The 17,950-nt window shown below is 42.3% G+C and overlaps 2 protein-coding genes and 1 pseudogene across 2 annotated transcripts; all 3 read left to right on the top strand.

Annotated features, from left to right (window-relative positions):
• Positions 1 to 89: 89 nt before the first annotated feature.
• Positions 90 to 4,102, top strand: LOC119262523 (probable N-acetyltransferase CML1). Its single transcript, XM_037535067.1, has 2 exons — positions 90 to 947; positions 2,754 to 4,102. Coding segments are annotated over exons 1-2 (702 nt in total). The 5' UTR covers positions 90 to 946; the 3' UTR covers positions 3,455 to 4,102.
• A 208-nt stretch (positions 4,103 to 4,310) lies between these two features.
• On the top strand, positions 4,311 to 8,920 carry LOC108415098 (annotated as a pseudogene).
• A 7,391-nt stretch (positions 8,921 to 16,311) lies between these two features.
• On the top strand, positions 16,312 to 17,703 carry LOC108415094 (probable N-acetyltransferase CML1; the record flags this gene model as incomplete). The annotated part of the gene is made up of 1 exon (XM_017688062.2): positions 16,312 to 17,703. A coding segment is annotated over one exon (756 nt), but the record flags the coding sequence as incomplete, so codon positions are not given.
• Positions 17,704 to 17,950: the final 247 nt, after the last annotated feature.

Genomic DNA, 17,950 nt, shown 5'->3' on the forward strand with positions numbered 1-17,950 from the left:
ATATGCTCTGACACAAAAATGACATTTTGCAAAGACAATTATATTTCTAATTATAAATATAAGAGTTGACTGAGAAAGCCGGGGAGCTCTTCAGTGGGTATGACATATTCAAATGAACTGATCTTAGCTATCTTTAACACAGTCACTAAAACTTATACAAGAAAATGTAAGTGTTGCTAGTTTTGTATTAGTAAAGGCTGTTCATGCATGAAATCTCAAAAGTAAATTTCAACTGAAACAGTTAATGGAATTAAGGTTTGGGCCAAATTATGGAGTCACTTACAGACAGCAGACTGAGCATGACTGAATGAGGTAAAGGAATGATGACAAATTATGCAGAGAAGCAAATTAGTAAACAAAATATAGGTTAGTGTAATTCTTATGTTTTACAGTGTGTGGGACGGGAGTTGGAACTCTTGACTGAATCTCACCTGTGATGTGCAGTTTTGTTTCTGATCCTGTACAAATCTGTTATAATAGATTTAAATTGTAACAGTGAATCGGTGAATTGACATCTCTCTCTCTCTCTCTCTCTCTCTCTCTCTCTCCTCTCTCTCTCTCTCTCTCTCTCTCTCTCTCCTCTCTTTTTCTCTTAAGACTGTTAGACTGCCAGTCTCCTGATTTTCTTTGCGCTTTTGCGTGAGGTTAACCTCAGATTATGTGCATATGTGTGAGTGTGTTAATCTCTTGATCATTTTCTCTGTTTTTATCTGTCCTTTTAATAAGGTTTCCTTTTTCATGTTCCTGCAATTCTGACAAACATTTTGCACTTTGAGCTGCTGTAAAAACCGCAGGTTAAAGTTTCACTGGTTTGTGTGTCGCGTGACTTGGCGGTACTTCCACTTTATAAGACGCTGTAACGATGAAATAAGGACGCGTGTCGGCAGCAGAGCTGCTGGAGAAGACTGACCACACTGACCACGAGGAAGAGAGCAAAGCATAAAAAAGTAAGTTTTATAACTCACTCAGGACACTGGGCTGTTGTCAGAGGGTTATCATGGACATCAGGGGCGCTGCTGTCGACCCATCACCGCAGACCCCTCCAACCCTGAAAATATAACACTGTGCAGACATGCGTTCAAACAGTGGGATTCACTATTAGATGCAAGACTGACTCCCTTTACAAGAAATGTGCTAATGTGCGATTGATTTTGCACAGTTCACATTATCATCATCATCATCGTTAACTGCTAGGATCACGGTACAGTTCACATTATGTCTTGTTTTTTTATTTATGTTTTTATTAATATGTTAAATTCAGTAGCTGAACAGTAATCTTGCTGTAAAATTTGCAGAAGTGTGTTCTCTGTATAGGATATGTACTTGTTTTTAAGTCAAATCAATTTTAAATAACTAAAACATGCAACTTATTCAGGGGCACCCAAATTTTTGCATATGTTTGTATACATATACACCGACTCCCTAATTCGGCTCCTCTAACTGCAGACATGTTATTCAGATGTAAACCTTCAAACAAACTATGCAGTAACTAGTAAATGTTAATACTAATATGTTATGTGGTAATGAGAGTGTAGAATTGAAGTATGAACATAGAGTACTGGTCTTAGTTTCTGCATGAAATGTTAGAAAAAGTAAAGTAATCGTTCCTTGTATGTCCCTAATATATACTATGTTTCCAAAAGTATTCACTCACCCATCCAAATTGTTGAATTCAGGTGTTCCAATCACTTCCATGGTTACAGGTGTATAAAACCAAGCACCTAGGCATGCAGACTGCTTCTACACACATCTGTGAAAGAATGGGTTGCTCTCAGGAGCTCAGTGAATTCCATAGTGTGTGGATGCCACTTGTGCAACAAGTCCAGTCACGAAATTTCCTCGCTACTAAATATTCCACAGTCCACTGTTTCCATGGCCGAGCAGCTGCATCCAAGCTTTACGTCACCAAATGCAATACAAAGCGTTGAATGCAGTGGTGTAAAGCGCCGCTACTGGACTGTAGAGCAGTGGAGACGTGTTCTGACAAATCACGCTTCTGCATCTGGCAATCCAATGGACGAGTCTGAGTTTGGTGGTGCCAGGAGAACGTTACTTGTCTGACTGCATTGTGCCAAGTTGTGGAGGGGAGATTATGGTGTGGGGTTGTTTTTCAGGAGATGGGCTCCGCCCCTTAGTTCCAGTGAAAGGAACTCTTAATGCTTCAGCAGACAAAGAGATTTTGGACAATTTCATGCTCCCAACTTGTGGGAACAGTTTGGGGACGGCCACTTCCTGTTCCAACATGAGCACCAGTGCACAAAGCAAAGTCCATAAAGACATGGATGAGCAAGTTTGGTGTGGAAGAATTTGACTGGCCTGCACAGAGTCCTGACCTCAACCCAATAGAACACCTTTGGGATGAATTAGAGCGGACACTGTGAGCCAGGCCTTTTGGTCCAACATCAGTGTTTGACCTCACAAATATGCTTCTGGAAGAATGGTCAAAAATTCCCATAAACACACTCCTAAACATTGTGGAAAGCCTTCCCAGAAGAGTTGAAGCTGTTATAGCTGCAAAGAGTGGGTTGACATCATATTAAACCCTATGGATTAAGAATGGGATGTCACTCAACTTCATATGCGTGTGAAGACAGATGACTGAATACTTTTGGAAATATAGTGTATTGAGTGAAAAAACATTCCTTCATTCTCTTCATCTCTATATTAAAATTGTCTGAGTGTTTGGTTTTGTCGTCACTTTATTAATGATCCTATGCACCCCCCCCCGGCCTCTCTCTCTCTCTGTGTTCCAGTGCATATATTAATTAGGAAATTCCAGCCCTCAGACCATGAGGCTGTGAGAGCTTTGTTTCGAGATGGAATCCAGGAGCACATCATCCCGTCCTTCACTCACGCCATTTCTCAGCCACTCCACATCACTGTGACCCTGTGCTTTTTCACTGTGGGCTATATACTGGGTGGAGGATCAGTTGTCCTGGCCCTGCTGGCTGGAGGTTTGTGGATAGGTCTGCTGTACTACTGCTGCTATGAGTTCTATGCTGGTTATGTCCGATTAAAGCTGAACACAGACATGCAGGACAGTGCAGGCTTCTACCTCAGCAGTCCAGATAACTGCTTCTGGGTTGCTGAGGCTGAAATCAACGACCAACCTCAGATCATGGGTATAGTGGCTGTGGAGGGCAAAGAACCTCCAGACGGTGGGCAAAAGTGTGGAGAACTTTTCAGAATGAGTGTATCGTCCGCATCTCGCCACACTGGCCTCGGCTCGCAACTCGGTCAAACGGTCGTGAACTTTTGTAAAGAGCGAGGGTTCTCGAAGATTGTGCTTCACACTAGTTCTACACAGTCAGCAGCTGTGGCTCTCTACTATAAGATGGGCTTTAAACTTGTGCAAACTCCTGAGGAAGCTGAAGCTCCTTGGTGGTTCCTCTGGCTGGTCAGAGTTTCACTCCTGAGGATGGAGAAAATCCTACAGCCATGTAAAGACATGTAGATGATCTCTCATAATCAAATGTAAGTCTTTTTAATACAGAATTGGCTAGAAAACCTAGAAAACCTTTTCATTATTCAAAGGGTCCTTTTGAGTGTTCATGGTTCTATAAGGAACCCTTTTTTTGATAAAAAAGAAATCCTACTTGTTAAAGTCCTGCTTACTGTTAAACTAATTAGGTTACCTTAAATTCCTTGTATGGTACATTAGCATGAATTAAAACAGTCCTATTCTATTCTATTCTATTCTATTCTATTCTATTCTATTCTATTCTATTCTAAATTCATGAACTGTCAGCGATTCATTGTATGGCCACCAGAGGTCTCACTCCCCGGAGTACTAGCCATGTTCCCACCAAACCACATGAGCCTAATTTCTGTAATCAGCCGCACCTTAAATACTCCTCTCTTTCAGCCAAACAGCATGAAGTGCTGTCTGTTCCCTTGCGTCTGCATACTGAGAGTTTTTGGATGAACTACCTGTATTGTGTTTCTGACTCTCTGCCTAGACTTTTGGATTTTTACCTTTTGCCCCTGTGTTTTGGATGTTTGGTTTTTGGATGGACTTACTGATTTTGACCTGTTTTTTTATGCCTTTTGACCATGAGATTTGTATTGCCCCTTTAACTATTAAACCTGCACATGGATTCTTCTTCGGTTTCCAAGTCTGATGTGTCACATTAACAACTAAGTGTGTAACATAAGAATAATAAAACATATTAAATGCATCCAAACATTTCATTTAACTCCAAAATATGCTCTGACACAAAAATGACATTTTGCAAAGACAATTATATTTCTAATTATAAATTTAAGAGTTGACTGAGAAAGCCGGGGAGCTCTTCAGTGGGTATGACATATTCAAATGAACTGATCTTAGCTATCTTTAACACAGTCACTAAAACTTATACAAGAAAATGTAAGTGTTACTAGTTTTGTATTAGTAAAGGCTGTTCATGCATGAAATCTCAAAAGTAAATTTCAACTGAAACAGTTAATGGAATTAAAGTTTGGGCCAAAGTATCTCCAAATTATGGAGTCACTTACAGACAGCAGACTGAGCATGACTGAATGAGGTAAAGGAATGATGACAAATTATGCAGAGAAGCAAATTAGTAAACAAAATATAGGTTAGTGTAATTCTTATGTTTTACAGTGTGTGGGACGGGAGTTGGAACTCTGATCTCGCTGTTGTCATTAAGAGGGACATTACGTTCCCTGACTGAATCTCACCTGTGATGTGCAGTTTTATCTCTGAGCCTGTACAAATCTGTGTTATAATAGATTTGAATTGTAACAGTGAATCTGTGAATTGACATCTCTCTCTCTCTCTCTCTCTCTCTCTCTCTCTCTCCTCTCTTTTTCTCTTAAGACTGTTAGACTGCCAGTCTCCTGATTTTCTTTGCGCTTTTGCGTGAGGTTAACCTCAGATTATGTGCATATGTGTGAGTGTGTTAATCTCTTGATCATTTTCTCTGTTTTTATCTGTTCTTTTAATAAGGTTTCCTTTTTCATGTTCCTGCAATTCTGACAAACATTTTGCACTTTGAGCTGCTGTAAAAACCGCAGGTTAAAGTTTCACTGGTTTGTGTGTCGCGTGACTTGGCGGTACTTCCACTTTATAAGACGCTGTAACGATGAAATAAGGACGCGCGTCGGCGGCAGAGCTGCTGGAGAAGACTGACCACGCTGACCACGAGGAAGAGAGCAAAGCATAAAAAAGTAAGTTTTATAACTCACTCAGGACACTGGGCTGTTGTCAGAGGGTTATCATGGAGATCAGGGGCGCTGCTGTCGACCCATCACCGCAGACCCCTCCAACCCTGAAAATATAACACTGTGCAGACATGCGTTCAAACAGTGGGATTCACTATTAGATGCAAGACTGACTCCCTTTACAAGAAATGCGCTAAAGATCTTCTTTTACAGGTTTGTCATTTCAATGGTAAAAATTTTGGAAGGAAAATTCTCTCTTTTGCCACTTTTCTGTTAAAAAAAGAAAAGGAAAATAAATGAATGTAATATTATATTAATGATGATTGGCTAATAATTTAATATTGAAAAATTACCTAATGTAGTAATTTTTAGGACCCCTGTCAGGCAGGTTTTTAGAATGGTCCTAACTTTTCCTCCATATCACACAGTCAAACTTCATTTGGAGGTTTTTTAAGGTGGAAATCAGACCTTACGCTTCTTAGACTTATTGTGTGACTTTGTCAGATCCTCCAAATCATGTATACATCATGTTTATAATGTTCACATCATAAATGTACAGTACTATGCAAAATTTCAACACCTCTGCTCTGATGTTTTAATGATCTTCTAGATGAAAGTTAGTCGACACATCTTCTATAGGGAACATACAAAATACCATATTTTCTGTAAATTTTAGTGCACAATTTCTAATTGTTTGGATTTTAACATTGGACAAAAATAAAATATTAAGTATAAAATGTGCACAGTTCACATTATCATCATCATCATCATCGTTAACCGCTTAGTCCAGATAAGATCACGGTACAGTTCACATTATGTCTTGTTTTTTTTATTTATGTTTTTATTAATATGTTAAATTCAGTAGCTGAATAGTAATCTTGCTGTAAAATTTGCAGAAGTGTGTTCTCTGTATAGGATATGTACTTGTTTTTAAGTCAAATCAAATTTAAATAACTAAAACATGCAACTTAATCAGGGGCACCCAAATTTTTGCATATGTTTGTATACATATACACCAACTCCCTAATTCGGCTCCTCTAACTGCAGACATGTTATTCAGATGTAAACCTTCAAACAAACAATGCAGTAACTATTAAATGTTAATACTAATATGTTATGTGGTTATGAGAGTGTAGAATTGAAGTATGAACATAGAGTACTGGTCTTAGTTTCTGCATGAAATGTTAGAAAAAGTAAAGTAATCATTCCTTGTATGTCCCTAATATATACTATGTTTCCAAAAGTATTCACTCACCCATCCAAATTGTTTAATTCAGGTGTTCCAATCACTTCCATGGTCACAGGTGTATAAAACATTTACATTTACATTTACAGCATTTAGCAGACGCTCTTATCCAGAGCGACTTACAAGAAGTGCTTTGTCAATCTAGAGAAAGTATCTTTGCTAGTTACCAATAGCTTAGAGAAAAGACAGTCCTGAGCTCAGATACTGCTAGAGACAAATATGTCACTGCAAACACCAAGAGAAAAAGAAACAGAGTTGAACGCAGAACTCTGTGCCATTCAATGCAATACAATAACAATAAGATACAATACAATAAATAAAATAAGTGCAGCTTATAGTTCAATGCTCATTTAAGTGCTGTGTAAAAAGATGAGTCTTCAGTCTGCGTTTGAAGACAGCAAGAGACTCTGCTGTTCAGACAGCCAAGGCGATTAGAGCAAGTGCTCCCTGAAGAGCTCTGTCTTCAGGAGTTTCTTAAAAATAGCGAGGGACGCCCCTGCTCTGACAGCGGAAGGTAGCTTGTTCCACCGTTGGGGAAGCAAGTATGAGAACAGTCTCGATTGCTTTGTGTGAATGTTTGGCAAAGCTAAGCGACGTTCATTGGAGGATCGCAGCGGCCGGGCGGTGCTGTAAGCCTTTAGGAGCGAGTGCAGGTAGGAAGGAGCCTGCTCTGTTAACACCTTGTAGGCAATTATGAAAAGTTATGAAAAAATTATGAAAATGCTTCTGGAAAAATGGTCAAAAATTCCCATAAACATACTCCTAAACATTGTGGAAAGCCTTCCCAGTAGAGTTGAAGCTGTTATAGCTGCAAAGAGTGGGTTGACATCATATTAAACCCTATGGATTAAGAATGGGAGGTCACTCAAGTTCATATGCGTATGAACACAGTTGACAGAATACTTTTGGAAATATAGTGTATTGAGTGAAGAAACATTCCTTCATTCTCTTCATCTCTATATTAAAATTGTCTGAGTGTTTGGTTTTGTCGTCACTTTATTAATGATCCTATGCACCCCCCCCCCCGGTCTCTCTCTCTCTCTCTCTCTCTCTCTCTCTCTCTGTGTTCCAGTGCATATATTAATTAGGAAATTCCAGCCCTCAGACCATGAGGCTGTGAGAGCTTTGTTTCGAGATGGAATCCAGGAGAACATCATCCTGTCCTTCACTCACGCCATTTCTCAGCCACTCCACATCACTGTGACCCTGTGCTTTTTCACTGTGGGCTATATACTGGGTGGAGGATCAGTTGTCCTGGCCCTGCTGGCTGGAGGTTTGTGGATAGGTCTGCTGTAGTACTGCTGCTATGAGTTCTATGCTGGTTATGTCCGATTAAAGCTGAACACAGACATGCGGGACATTGCAGGCTTCTACCTCAGCAGTCCAGATAACTGCTTCTGGGTCGCTGAGGCTGAAATCAACGGCCAACCTCAACTCATGGGTATAGTGGCTGTGGAGGGCAAAGAACCTCCAGACGGTGGGCAAAAGTGTGGAGAACTTTTCAGAATGAGTGTATCGTCCGCATCTCGCCGCACTGGCCTCGGCTCGCAACTCGGTCAAACGGTCGTGAACTTTTGTAAAGAGCGAGGGTTCTCAAAGATTGTGCTTCACACTAGTTCTACACAGTCAGCAGCTGTGGCTCTCTACTATAAGATGGGCTTTAAACTTGTGCAAACTCCTGAGGAAGCTGAAGCTCCTTGGTGGGTCCTCTGGCTGGTCAGAGTTTCACTCCTGAGGATGGAGAAAGTCCTACAGCCATGTAAAGACATGTAGATGATCTCTCATAATCAAATGTAAGTCTTTTTAATACAGAATTGGCTAGAAAACCTAGAAAACCTTTTCATTATTCAAAGGGTCCTTTTGAGTGTTCATGGTTCTATAAGGAACCCTTTTTTTGATAAAAAAGAAATCCTACTTGTTAAAGTCCTGCTTACTGTTAAACTAATTAGGTTACCTTAAATTCCTTGTATGGTACATTAGCATGAATTAAAACAGTCCTATTCTATTCTATTCTATTCTATTCTATTCTATTCTATTATATTCTAAATTCATGAACTGTCAGCGATTCATTGTATGGCCACCAGAGGTCTCACTCCCTGGAGTACTAGCCATGTTCCCACCAAACCACATGAGCCTAATTTCTGTAATCAGCCGCACCTTAAATACTCCTCTCTTTCAGCCAAACAGCATGTAGTACTGTCAGTTCCCTTGCGTCTGCATACTGAGAGTTTTTGGATGAACTACCTGTATTGTGTTTCTGACACTCTGCCTAGACTTTTGGATTTTTACCTTTTGCCCCTGTGTTTTGGATGTTTGGTTTTTGGATGGACTTACTGTTTTTGACCTGTTTTTTATGCCTTTTGACCACAAGTTTTGTATTGCCCCTTTAACTATTAAACCTGCACATGGATTCTTCTTCGGATTCCAAGTCTGATGTGTCACATTAACAACTAAGTGTCTAACATAAGAATAATAAAAACATATTAAATGCATCCAAATATGTCATTTAACTCCAAAGTATGCTCTGACACAAAAATGACATTTTGCAAACACAATTATATTTCTAATTATAAATATAAGAGTTGACTGAGAAAGCCGGGGAGCTCTTCAGTGGGTATGACATATTCAAATGAACTGATCTTAGCTATCTTTAACACAGTCACTAAAACTTATACAAGAAAATGTAAGTGTTACTAGTTTTGTATTAGTAAAGGCTGTTCATGCATGAAATCTCAAAAGTAAATTTCAACTGAAACAGTTAATGGAATTAAAGTTTGGGCCAAAGTATCTCCAAATTATGGAGTCACTTACAGACAGCAGACTGAGCATGACTGAATGAAGTAAAGGAATGATGACAAATTATGCAGAGAAGCAAATTAGTAAACAAAATATAGGTTAGTGTAATTCTTATGTTTTACAGTGTGTGGGACGGGAGTTGGAACTCTGATCTCGCTGTTGTCATTAAGAGGGACATTACGTTCCCTGACTGAATCTCACCTGTGATGTGCAGTTTTGTCTCTGAGCCTGTACGAATCTGTTATAATAGATTTGAATTGTAACAGTGAATCTGTTACTTGACATCTCTCTCTCTCTCTCTCTCTGTCTCTCTCTCTCTCGGTCTCTCAAGACTTTTAGACTGCCAGTCTCCTGATTTTCTTTGCGCTTTTGTGTGAGTATAATGTAGCCGGTAGTTCCCCTCCAGTCCGCTGGGTGGCGCTGAAGTCCCAGACACTTCATCCTACAGATATTCCCATAGAAGGTGCTGGGGGCCAACATCAATCTTTCATTTATCGAGAAGTCCTGTCAGGGAGTACCAGTCTTTGTCGTCCCAGTCTGCAGCTACCGAGCCTCCATCCCATTGCTGATAGGCACAAATGTAATACGTGCTTCACAAGAACACCTGAAATCTGAATTTGCTGTACAGTACCTGTTTGTGGTGCAGCAGTCTCATTCTGAATGGTATTCTGCCCTGGTGAAAATGGAAGGTGCTGAAGATGGAACTGGTAAGGTGGGGCCTGTGAAGTATGTTGGACAGCGAGCAAAGGTAATTCCTGCTGGGCAAGAGGTAGTGTAATTGGAAGAGTCTTTGGAGGCCCTAGATGGAAGGAATACACTGGGCTTGTTGAGGGGTTAGCTTCCCAGAAACTCCCGGATGGTCTAGTTGTTGCTCGGGTCCTAGCAAATGTGAAAAGAAGTGGTGTTCCGGTTCGGATAATGAATCTGTCTGAGCGACCGATGAGGATAAGGCCACAACCCCCCATTGCTGAAGTCTTCCTTGTAAAGCAAGTGTCTGAAAGGGGGGAGGAGGTGGGCACAGAGAGAATTAAGCTGCCACTTCATAGCCTCAACTCCCAGGCCCACACTCTCCAAGCAAGTCCTGCTCAAGACCAGCCCCACAAAGAGCCTGACCAGGATATTGTGTCCTTGTTAGACCTCAGCAATGCCTGTTTTGAGTCTGAGAATCAATATCTGCAGATGATGGAGGTAGTAAAGCAGAACAGCGATGTGTTTTCTAAACATCATTTGGACTATGGGCACACTACAGTTGTTAAGCATGAGATTCCATTGGTGGACCCCAGGCCTTTCCGGCTACCCTATAGGAAGATACACCATCCCAGTATCAGGCAGTGAGGAAGGCCATCACAGAAATAGAAGCAGGGGTGATGCGTCCAAGTAAGAGCCCATATGCCTCACCTATTGTAGTTGTCACAAAAAAGATGGCTCGCTGAGGATATGCATGGACTATAGGAAATTGAATTCCTACAGCACCTGTGATGCTTTCCCTCTTCCTAGAGTTGAGGAGGCTCTGGAGGCCTTGGGGCAAGCTAAGTATTTTTCCACGCTAGATGTAACCTCTGGTTACTGGCAGGTGGAGGTGGCAGAGGCCGATAAGCACAAGACAGCATTCAGCACGTCATTGGGTCTTTTTGAGGTGAATCGGATGCCGTTCGGGTTACAGAATGCCGCATCAATGTCCCAAAGGTTAATGACCTGCTGCTTTGGTGACCTCAACTTTGAAAGTTTGCTCATCTGTCTGGATGACATCGTCGTTTTCTCCAAAACCTTTGAGGAGCACTTAGAGAGGCTGCAGATGGTCTTTAACAGACTGAGGATGTATGGCCTAAAGTTGAAACCTCAAAAGTGCCACCTGCTAAGACGAGAAGTGCGCTACTTGGGCCATGTGGTGTCCAGCGAAGGCATTAAAACTGACCCAGACAAGATCAGCAATGTAGCAGAGTGGAAAGTGCCAGAAAACCGGCAAGAGCTGTTGCAGTTCCTGGGCTTTGCGGGGTATTACCGCAGATTCATTGTAGGCTATGCATCAATTGCAGCACCACTGTATCGGCTGACCTCAGGCGACCCAAGAAAGAAAAAAAGAGGCCAGAAAGGTCCCCCAGCAACTGGGCTGCCATTTGTTTGGACAGAGGAGTGTGGAAGTGCCTTCCAGTCCTTAAAGGCTAAACTTACTACAGCTCCAGAGCTTGGCTATTCAGATTATAGTCTGCCTTTTGTGCTCCAGACAGATGCGTCTTTAGCAGGGTTGGGTGCAGTGTTGGCTCAAGTTCAGAATGGCCAAGAAAAAGTGATCGCATATGCTAGTCACGGTTTGAGTCCTGCCGAAACGCGGTACCCCGCGCACAAACTGGAATTTTTTGCCTTAAAATGGGCAGTGACAGAAAAGTTTTATGATCATCTGTATGGGCACAAGTTCTCGGTCCTGACTGATAACAATCCGCTGAAGTATGTGATGACCTCGGCTAAGCTTGACGCAACAGGCCAGCGCTGGGTAGCACAGATTTCGATGTTTGACTTCGACATTCAGTACAGACAGGGAGGGTGTAATACCAATGCAGATGGCCTATCATGAATGCCAGCCAGCAGAGGCCCTGCACACATGCCCACAATTAGTGGCCACATCACCGCAGAGACAGCCACCAAAAGGTGATGATAATGCTGAAGTAGCCACTGACGTCACGCTGAGAGAGTCCATTCCAAACGAGACAATGAGTGCTGCAGACCAGTTCTGTAGTGCTGGCAGTGATGCCCTACCAAGTATGACAAAACAAGACATAAGAGCAGCTCAGAGAACTGATCATGCAATCGGGCCTGTCTTGTACTAAGTCGCAGTACACCAGGCCCAAACGTTCAGTGAGGAGCCAGAGTAATGTGCATGAGAGGCTTCTTAGAAAGCAGTGGAAGAGACTGGTGGTGAAGGATGATATCTTGTTCCGGCAGGTGAGAGACAATCAGAGTGGATCTTTCTGCCAGTTAGTGCTGCCAGAGAGGTTTTGTGGCTATGTTAAGTCGGCACTTCATGATGACTCAGGGCATTTTGGGGTGGAACACACATTTGCTCTGGTCAGGGAAAGATTTTACTGGCCCCGGATGTTCAACGATGTCAAGGTATGGTGTGAACAATGTGAAAGATGCTGTTTAAGAAAGACACCGACTGCCGGTCTCCGAGCCCCCCTTGTCAGCATTCACACCAATGCCCCTCTGGAGCTCATCTGTGTTGACTTCTTGACTGTAGAGAAATCCAAAGGAGGCTTTGAGAACATCCTGGTGGTGACAGACCATTTCTCTCTCTGGGCGCAGTCCTATCCTACCAAGGACCAAAGGGCAGAAACGGTGGCAAAGGTGCTGTGGAGGAACTTCTTCTGCGAGTTTGGGTTCCCAGCTAAACTCCATGCAGATCAAGGGCGAAATTTCGAGAGCACCGTGGTCAAAGAGTTGTGCAGGCTGACAGGTACCCTAAAGACGCACACCTCTCCCTATCAACCCCAGGGCAATGGGATGACAGAGAGGTTCAACCGTACCCTGATGAACCTGTTGGGTATGTTGCCACCTCAGTCCAAGACACACTGGCATGAGTACATTGATGCACTGATCCATGCTTATAATTGTACGCGTCATGACTCCACAGGCTACACACCTTACTACCTAATGTTTGGTCGACACCCACGGCTGCCCATTGACCTTGTGTTTGGTCATACTTGGTCATAAACAGCCCGGGATACCGGTGTATGTCGTTCGGACAGAAGGAGGCTGGTTCATCAGAAACTAATGACATAGTGCATGCTCTTTCCCTTGGAGCCCGAGCAGGTTCAGGAGAACCCGGATGAGGAGCAAGTTTTGAACAACAGTGAAGACTCAGAAACAAGTGGCAGTGATGTGGAAAATCATGAGATGAGCGGTGGACTGCAAGAGCAGAGGGATGATGTCGCTGAAAATGACAAGGACTTGGTGGATGGCATGGGAGGTAGCTTAAATGCGCAGGATTGTTTTGGCCTGGAACAGAGTCTGAATGATGACTCCACAACAAGAGAGCTGGTGGAAACTATGACCCAAGGTGTTCAGAGCTTGCAAGGAGCCAAAGAATGCACCGATGGCAGAGGTGCTCCCCGCTGTAATCCTCCAAAGAGGAGACGAGCCCCAAGTAGACTGTCGTATCAGCTGTATGTCCCCGGAGTAGAGATGGCAGAGGACAAGATAGAGAGAGGACTGAATATATGGCAGCTGGCAAGAATGGGGAATGGCAGAAGCACTACATTGTGTGCATGACACACAGGCACACAAACATTCATTTAAGAGACCCAATTTAAGTTCCAACTTTTGGGGTCAGTGTTATTTAGATGGCAGGGACGCCATCACTCTTATTGGGGTGGGTGTAGCCAGTAGTTCCCCTCCAGTCCACTGAGTGGCACTTTGCCCCAGCCGGTAGTGTTTGGTCGCACGGGGAGCACAGCCTTAGTGCTCTGTTATGCTGTGTGAAGGTAGGATGTACAATTAAGCATCCAGTTGAAATAATTGTCTTATTGAGCCATCTGTGTTCAGACTGCGCATGAAAATACTTTTAAATGTGTTTTAGTCCAGTAGTAAAGATTAATTTGTTTCTCCGGAGACTGTTTATATATTATTTTTATCGGTTAATGTTAAAAGTGTAGCTATGGCGGCAGTCACATGTACAGGCATGGATTTAATGCGCTGAGCTCTGTTATGTATGTTCTGAGGCTAAAATATGGTTGTATTAGTTGTTTTCTTTCCAGTAATTCATATTTTTGTCCGGTATTTCAGTGTTTTATAAGCAGCAAGTGATGATAAGCAGTCAGTAACTGTCCAGGTAATTTGTGTAGTAAAACTGAGTGCTCTGTTATGCTGTGTGAAGGTGACCAAGAGCCGCAGTGCTGTGCTATGCTGTGTGATGGAAAGAACTATGTGCTTCCTGAGAGTCAACCTGTTTCTGTTGAGTTAAGCGCTGTGAGAGAGACCCTGTCACTGAATAAACTGCTGCTGCTGAGCCGCGATCAAAACGAACTTTACTGGTGTCCAGTCTCCCTCTTTCCCCAAACCAAAAAAAACAACACAACGCAGAGGAAAAGGTACCATCAGAGGTGTTGATCATTTTCTCTGTTTTTATCTGTCCTTTTAATAAGGTTTCCTTTTTCATGTTCCTGCAATTCTGACAAACATTTAGCACTTTGAGCTACTGTAAAAACCACAGGTTAAAGTTTCGCTGGTTTGTTTGTCGCATGACTTGCCGTAATTCCATTTTATATAAGGACGCGCATCGGCGGCAGAGCTGCTGGAGAAGACTGACCACGCTGACGACAAGGAAGAGAGCAAAGCATAAAAAAGTAAGTTTTATAACTCACTCAGGACACTGGGCTGTTGTCAGAGGGTTATCGTGGAGATCTGGGGCGCTGCTGTCGATCCCATCACCGCAGACCCCTCCAACCCTGAAAATATAACACTGTGCAGACATGCGTTCAAACAGTGGGATTCACTATTAGATGCAAGACTGACTCCCTTTACAAGAAATGTGCTAATGTGCAATTGATTTTGCACAGTTCACATTATCATCATCATCATCGTTAACTGCTAGGATCACGGTACAGTTCACATTATGTCTTGTTTTTTTTATTTATGTTTTTATTAATATGTTAAATTCAGTAGCTGAACAGTAATCTTGCTGTAAAATTTGCAGAAGTGTGTTCTCTGTATAGGATATGTACTTGTTTTTAAGTCAAATCAATTTTAAATAACTAAAACATGCAACTTATTCAGGGGCACCCAAATTTTTGCATATGTTTGTATACATATACACCGACTCCCTAATTCGGCTCCTCTAACTGCAGACATGTTATTCAGATGTAAACCTTCAAACAAACTATGCAGTAACTAGTAAATGTTAATACTAATATGTTATGTGGTAATGAGAGTGTAGAATTGAAGTATGAACATAGAGTACTGGTCTTAGTTTCTGCATGAAATGTTAGAAAAAGTAAAGTAATCGTTCCTTGTATGTCCCTAATATATACTATGTTTCCAAAAGTATTCACTCACCCATCCAAATTGTTGAATTCAGGTGTTCCAATCACTTCCATGGTTACAGGTGTATAAAACCAAGCACCTAGGCATGCAGACTGCTTCTACACACATCTGTGAAAGAATGGGTTGCTCTCAGGAGCTCAGTGAATTCCATAGTGTGTGGATGCCACTTGTGCAACAAGTCTAGTTGTGAAATTTCCTCGCTACTAAATATTCCACAGTCAACTGTTTCCATGGCCGAGCAGCTGCATCCAAGCTTTACGTCACCAAATGCAATACAAAGCGTTGAATGCAGTGGTGTAAAGCACCGCCACTGGACTGTAGAGCAGTGGAGACGTGTTCTGACAAATCACGCTTCTGCGTCTGGCAATCCAATGGACGAGTCTGAGTTTGGTGGTGCCAGGAGAACGTTACTTGTCTGACTGCATTGTGCCAAGTTGTGGAGGGGAGATTATGGTGTGGGGTTGTTTTTCAGGAGATGGGCTCCGCCCCTTAGTTCCAGTGAAAGGAACTCTTAATGCTTCAGCAGACAAAGAGATTTTGGAAAATTTCATGCTCCCAACTTGTGGGAACAGTTTGGGGATGGCCACTTCCTGTTCCAACATGAGCACCAGTGCACAAAGCAAAGTCCATAAAGACATGGATGAGCGAGTTTGGTGTGGAAGAATTTGACTGGCCTGCACAGAGTCCTGACCTCAACCCGATAGAACACCTTTGGGATGAATTAGTGCGGACACTGTGAGCCAGGCCTTTTGGTCCAACATCAGTGTTTGACCTCACAAATGTGCTTCTGGAAGAATGGTCAAAAATTCCCATAAACACACTCCTAAACATTGTGGAAAGCCTTCCCAGAAGAGTTGAAGCTGTTATAGCTGCAAAGAGTGGGTTGACATCATATTAAACCCTATGGATTAAGAATGGGATGTCACTCAACTTCATATGCGTGTGAAGACAGATGACTGAATACTTTTGGAAATATAGTGTATTGAGTGAAAAAACATTCCTTCATTCTCTTCATCTCTATATTAAAATTGTCTGAGTGTTTGGTTTTGTCATCACTTTATTAATGATCCTATGCACCCCCCCCCCTCTCTCTCTGTCTCTCTCTCTCTCTCTGTGTTCCAGTGCATATATTAATTAGGAAATTCCAGCCCTCAGACCATGAGGCTGTGACAGCTTTGTTTCAAGATGGAATCCAGGAGCACATCATCCCGTCCTTCACTCACGCCATTTCTCAGCCACTCCACATCACTGTGACCCTGTGCTTTTTCACTGTGGGCTATATACTGGGTGGAGGATCAGTTGTCCTGGCCCTGCTGGCTGGAGGTTTGTGGATAGGTCTGCTGTACTACTGCTGCTATGAGTTCTATGCTGGTTATGTCCGATTAAAGCTTAACACAGACATGCGGGACATTGCAGGCTTCTACCTCAGCAGTCCAGATAACTGCTTCTGGGTCGCTGAGGCTGAAATCAACGGCCAACCTCAGATCATGGGTATAGTGGCTGTGGAGGGCAAAGAACCTCCAGACAGTGGGCAAAAGTATGGAGAACTTTTCCGGATGAGTGTATCGTCCGCATCTCGCCGCACTGGCCTCGGCTGGCGACTCGGTCAAACGGTCATAAACTTTTGTAAAGAGCGAGGGTTCTCGAAGATTGTGCTTCACACTAGTTCTACACATTCAGCAGCTGTGGCTCTCTACTATAAGATGGGCTTTAAACTTGTGCAAACTCCTGAGGAAGATGAAGCTCCTTGGTGGGTCCTCTGGCTGGTCAGAGTTTCACTCCTGAGGATGGAGAAAATCCTACAGCCATGTAAAGACATGTAGATGATCTCTGAAATGTAAGTCTTTTTAATATAGAATTGGCTAGAAAACCTAGAAAACCTTTTAATTATTCAAAGGATCCTTTTGAGTGTTCATGGTTATATATTGAACCCTTTTTTTGATAAAAAAGAAATCCTACTTGTTAAAGTCCTGCTTACTGTTAAACTAATTAGGTTACCTTAAATTCCTTGTATGGTACATTGGCATTAATTAAAACAGTCCTATTCTATTCTATTCTATTCTATTCTATTCTATTCTATTCTATTCTAAATACATTAACTGTCAGCAATTCATTGTATGGCCACCAGAGGTCTCACTCCCCGGAGTACTAGCCTTGTTCCCACCAAACCACATGAGCCTAATTTCTGTAATCGGCCGCACCTTAAATACTCCTCTCTTTCAGCCAAACAGCATGAAGTACTGCCAGTTCCCTTGCGTCCGCATACTGAGAGTTTTTGGATGAACTACCTGTATTGCGTTTCTGAATCTCTGCCTGGACTTTTGGATTTTTGCCTTTTGCCCCTGTGTTTTGGATGTTTGGTTTTTGGATGGACTTACTGTTTTTGGCCTGTTTTTTATGCCTTTTGACCATGAGATTTGTATTGCCCCTTTAACTATTAAACCTGCACATGGATTCTTCTTCGGATTCCAAGTCTGATGTGTCACATTAACAACTAAGTGTGTAAGAATAATAAAAACATGTTAAATGCATCCAAACATGTCATTTAACTCCAAAGTATGCTCTGACACAAAAATGACATTTTGCAAACACAATTATATTTCTAATTATAAATATAAGAGTTGACTGAGAAAGCCGGGGAGCTCTTCAGTGGGTATGACATATTCAAATGAACTGATCTTAGCTATCTTTAACACAGTCACTAAA

The sequence above is a fragment of the Pygocentrus nattereri genome, chromosome 26 (assembly GCF_015220715.1).
Source record: "Pygocentrus nattereri isolate fPygNat1 chromosome 26, fPygNat1.pri, whole genome shotgun sequence".
Lineage (NCBI taxonomy): Eukaryota > Metazoa > Chordata > Actinopteri > Characiformes > Serrasalmidae > Pygocentrus > Pygocentrus nattereri.